At 49.9% G+C, this 4,688-nt stretch overlaps 1 protein-coding gene across 2 annotated transcripts in view; it reads left to right on the forward strand.

The window, feature by feature from the left end:
- Lyar (Ly1 antibody reactive) overlaps nt 1-4,127 on the forward strand; it is a 15,046-nt gene extending 10,919 nt beyond the window's left edge. Inside the window, exons 6-10 of one of the 2 annotated variants that reach the window (XM_013023852.1) lie at nt 1,182-1,593; nt 1,833-1,916; nt 2,436-2,564; nt 3,347-3,432; nt 3,845-4,127. In XM_013023852.1, coding sequence (XP_012879306.1) covers nt 1,182-1,593; nt 1,833-1,916; nt 2,436-2,564; nt 3,347-3,432; nt 3,845-3,979 — 846 coding nt within the window. In that variant the 3' untranslated portion in view covers nt 3,980-4,127. The remainder of the gene's footprint in view (nt 1-1,181; nt 1,594-1,832; nt 1,917-2,435; nt 2,565-3,346; nt 3,433-3,844) is intronic. The other variant, XM_013023853.1, reaches the window with a different exon arrangement.
- Nucleotides 4,128-4,688: the final 561 nt, after the last annotated feature.

The following is a 4,688-nucleotide window of genomic DNA, read 5'->3' on the forward strand; positions in this document are numbered from 1 at the left end:
TTCTGGTGGTTTATTGGAGATAGGAGTCTCACGGTCTCTCCTGCCCGGGCTGGCTTTGAACCTCGATCCTCAGATCTCAGCCTCCTGAGTAGCTAGGATTACAGGCGTGAGCCACCAGCGCCCAGCTGCAGAAAGTCTCTTTTATCCCAGTGCTCATACTTACTTAGTTTTCTCTGGTTTTGTATGTTCTGTTGCCTGCTGTACCTGAAGCTGCACACTTTATACAGAAAAGAGGTTTAGTTAGCAAAAAGTCCAAGATCGGGCAGCCCCATCTGTGGAACCTCGTGAGGGTCTTCCTGGCTTAATCACAGCATACCAGATGCATCGTGGTGGGAGTCCTGAGGGACGAGATCGTGTGGTTCTGGGAAGCCTGAAGAGTCAGAGGCTTGGTCTTTGTACAGTGAGCACTCAGGAATAACTCACCGAGGGCAGCGCCCCCAGTGACCTGACCTCCTTCCACTAAGCCCCACTCCTTGAGGGTTCCAACACCACCACGCTGGGGATGAGGCCTCCAGCACCTCACTGAGGAAGAGCCACACCACAGAAGGTTCATAACCTGCCATCCTTACGCTCTGCACAGGTGTCCCTGACGGTCCACTAAGAGTGACCATCTCACCTGGGAATCAGACAGCAGTGGTGCTTTGTCTAGCACCTGTCAGTGTGTAAAGCGTCCTGTGGCTAGTATCAGCACATGACCTGTCTTTTCTCGTCTGACTTTCTATCATCTATGTGAGGTAGTTAGGTCTGCCTCCATTTTACAGATGAGGAAATAGAATCGGAGTAGATCACGTGTCCTGACTCACCTGCGTAGTACCGGGTGAACAGAACTGGAACTGAACCCAGGCCTGCAGATTCGTAACCCTGATGACTTCTACCATACCTAAGTGCTCTTTTTTTTTTTTTTTAGTATAAATGAAAAACTGAATTGTGAACAGGAATCCCATGACTGCATGCTTCAATTCTTTTATTCTGTGTAATGCAGGGTGGGTGCGGGTAGATTTTGCCCTTCTTATATTTAATTGCTATACCTTAGTTGTTAAACTGTCACGGTCATACAATGGGAGTTTATGACCATTCACCTTGAGTAGCTTATTCTGTGAGTACGTGAATAATATGGGTGTTTGTGTTTGTGCAGTTAGATCCGCTCTTTATGTGTGTGTGTCTTGGTTCTGCTTAATAAGGATCCAGAACAGCAGCCATCCAACCAAGCAGAGAAACCGCAGGCCGAAGTCTCCACCAAGGTTCTGTCCTTGAAGGCAAATGGCCCCACAGATGAGCAAGCAGAAGTAAAGAAGAATAAAAGAGAAAGAAAGGAAGAACGGCAGAAGAATAGAAAAAGGGAAAAGAAAGAACTGAAACTAGAAAAATGCCAAGAAAATGTGAGCGGCCAGAAGCCTAAGAAGCGCAAACAGGGCCTGGAGGCGGAGGAGACCCCCATGACCAATGGCCTGGCAGGGAAGAAGAAGAAGAAGAAGGGCCAGGGCAAGTGGGCCGCGGCACAGGGCGCCGACAGAGCGAGGGCTCCCGGGGAGGTCGCCAACAAAGAAGAGGCAAAGGCAGTGGCAGGAAAAAGGAAGCGGAGGCCTACAGAAAGTAGGTGGCCAGCTCGTGTGCTGGGTAGCTCATTCCCTAAGTGGCCACGCTGTGGAGTGGGGCCTGTAAAGCCTCCAGGCCGAGCATGGCTGAGCATCACCTGAGCAGGTGACCTCCCCTCGGTGGTGTGGGAGGGTGAACCCCACTGTGCCAGGAGAGCCACCCGTGGAGGGTGTGGAGCCCGTCAGCCCCTGCGAATGGCCTGAATGCCGCAGCCTTGTTCTTAATCTTCCCAACAGCTGAAGCAGACTCTAAGAAGAAAATGAAGTTTCCAGATCATCCTGAGGATGGAGAAGCGGAGGATCTCGAGGCTCCTGGGAAAGGTATGTCCGCTGTCATCTGAATTGCTCCTGGGGGGCGGGGGGCCGTGGGAAGTCAAAATAGCCCCCTCTGCCGGGCTCCTGCAGCACAGTGGCACATTTTAAAAGTAAAATCCGTGCTCTAGGGTGAGTTAGCACTGTGGTGCCCAGTGCCTTTGTCTTTGGGCTGGGTTGGAATCTATGTTAACATTCCATTATGGAATAGATCCCAAGGTCAAGGTCATTGGTTTGAAAGGGAGATGTTTGCTGGGTGCCTGTAGCTCACACCTGTAATTGTAGCTACTCAGGAGACTGAGATCTGAGGGTCATTGTTCAAAGCCAACCTGGGCAGGGAAGTCTGTAAAACTCTCATCTACAATTAATCATCAAAAAGCCAGAAGTGGCGGTGTGCTCAAGTGGTTAGTGAGCTAGCCTTGAGCAAAAAAGCTCAGGGACAGCTCCCAGGCCCTGAGTTCAAGTCCCAGCACTGGCAACCTCCTTCCTCCCAGTAAGAGAGAAATTTCTTTTGGTTCACGGTTTCAGGGGTTCCAGTCCATTGGGCCTGTGGTAAGACAGAGCATCATGGAGGGGACACGGGGTGCAGCCACACTGCCTGTACCACAACCAGGAAGCAGAAGGAAGAAGAGAACAAGCCCCTTTATCCCCCTGAAGGTCCGGTCACTCTTAAAGGTTCCATCCAAAGTAGGGGCTTCACCTTTAACTCGTGGGCTTTAAGGGACCTTGCAGGTTTGGAGCATAGCAGTGTGCTGCTGTTGGAATGTAGACAAGCGGTGTGCTTTCCACCCCTTCCCACTTCCTCAGTAACTCCTCTTGTCCTGCCTCATCACCCACAGCTCCTGGCATACACGGCTGCTGCCCTTCTGCATTTCTGTCCCATTAATGGTGTCTGCTTGTGTCATGCTAACTGGCCACCTATCTCCCCAGCCTCCACAGGGCCTCCCCTCTCCATGTGGGAAGCTCGCCTGTCACCGGTGCCCTGCGTTCTGGCCAGCCTGCTCTCTCCCTCGTAGGTTTGCTGCATGGTGTCTACTCTTCCGTGTGCTCACAGGAGCCCAGGGCACTGCCGGCTCCCTCCTCCCTGCCAAGGCTGGGTGTATGACTTGCATAACCTCCTGTTGTCTTGTCCTGGTCAGGGCAGAGCTGCTTCGCCTCACCTTCCTTGCTGTGTTCTGACAGCACTGTCTTAGTGGGTGTCCCATACACCAGACACAAGTGACATGTGATGAGCCTGTCACCTCTGGGAACAGACAACTTGAAGGGTACATGGTACCCTCAGGGCCTCTGAGGTGGGATAGATGAATGAACAGCCTCATGATGCTTTGGCATCTTGCGTGCAGGAGGTCCGGGTCATTTCCCGGAACTCAAGTACACACATTGTCCCTCTGCCCTTCTGGAGACACAACACAACCATGTCTTGTGTGTTCTTGTTGTAGGAAAATTCAACTGGAAGGGAACGATTAAGGCGGTTCTGAGGCAGGCCCCTGACAACCAACTCTCAGTGAAAAAGCTAAAGAAAAAGGTATGGCACCTGGACTAAACCAGGATGGGAGAGGCTTAACTTTAAATGTATGCTTCTGTACTTTATTATGAAAGAGCAAGAGACAGACACCTACACCCCCATTAGTGATTTTCACACTGCTCGCTGAGCCCCTCAGGGGCTGGAGCTAGAATTGGGCCAGATTTCCCAGCCTCTACCAAAGCAGCTCGCTCTGAGGTATGGGCCTTGCTCTTACACTGTGTTTGAAGATTTATTGTTCTAGAAACTTGCTCTCTTGAGGATTCTAGAGCAGTGTCTTACTTAGCTTTCTCTGTGTGACCAGCACCTGGCCTGCTTTTCATTCACTGCTGCCCAGTGTGGACAGAGAAAGAACCTTTAAAGGTCTTTTTCCAGGACAGAGTTACCTTCTTGACCCTGGCTTGTCTTTGTGAAGGTTTTAGCTCAGTATCACACGGTGATGAATGACCGCCACAGATCGGAGGAGGAACTCCTAGTCATCTTCAACAAGAAAATCAGCAAGAATCCAACCTTTAAGTTGATAAAGGACAAAGTCAAGCTTATGGAATGAGATTTCCAGTGTCACTGTGGATTCTTCTTTTACTGCTCTTTGTAAAACTTGGAGTGAATGATAACTCAGATTTTACTTTCTAAACATGTATTTTTAAGTTAAGGAACATATATTTTTGTTAGAACTTTTATGGAAAAATAAAATATATTGTCAAATTCTACATCTTTGGTGACAGAAATTATTTTCTCTTTAAAAATATACTTCCATGTGGAAAATTTTCTAAAATATACAGGACAAATGCGAAAGTGATTCTCCTTTGGATCACACTGAAAAATGTTTCTTTGAACCCCATGATTATTTCAGTTAGAGATTTTGTGTGTGTGTGTGTGTGTGTGTGTGTGTGTGTGTGTGTGTGTGTTCTGACTTGTTCAAGGTTGTGGGTGGTTGTGTTGTCCAGGAGAAGTCAGGACAAGTCTGGCACTCAGGAACCCCCACACCTGCCAGAGGTGTGTATTGGCCCCCCATGGCTTAGCTCTGTGACCCTTCCCACCTTTTGCTGGCCTCCAGAAGATGGAGGTGTGCGATGGCAGCACACCACGGCCTGCTCTCTGTCAAGGAGTGAGTGTTTCAGTCTCTGGAGAGGAAACGGGCTCTGATCAAGGATGGGAGCCCGGGGAGCTGCCCCTCCCGTGGCAGTCACCAGCCGCAGCCATACTCTTGGCTGCTGTAGATAGCTGCCACTCCAACAGTTGATGGCAGAGGCGTGTTT

This window comes from Dipodomys ordii, unplaced genomic scaffold, assembly GCF_000151885.1.
Source record: "Dipodomys ordii isolate 6190 unplaced genomic scaffold, Dord_2.0 Scaffold71, whole genome shotgun sequence".
NCBI lineage: Eukaryota > Metazoa > Chordata > Mammalia > Rodentia > Heteromyidae > Dipodomys > Dipodomys ordii.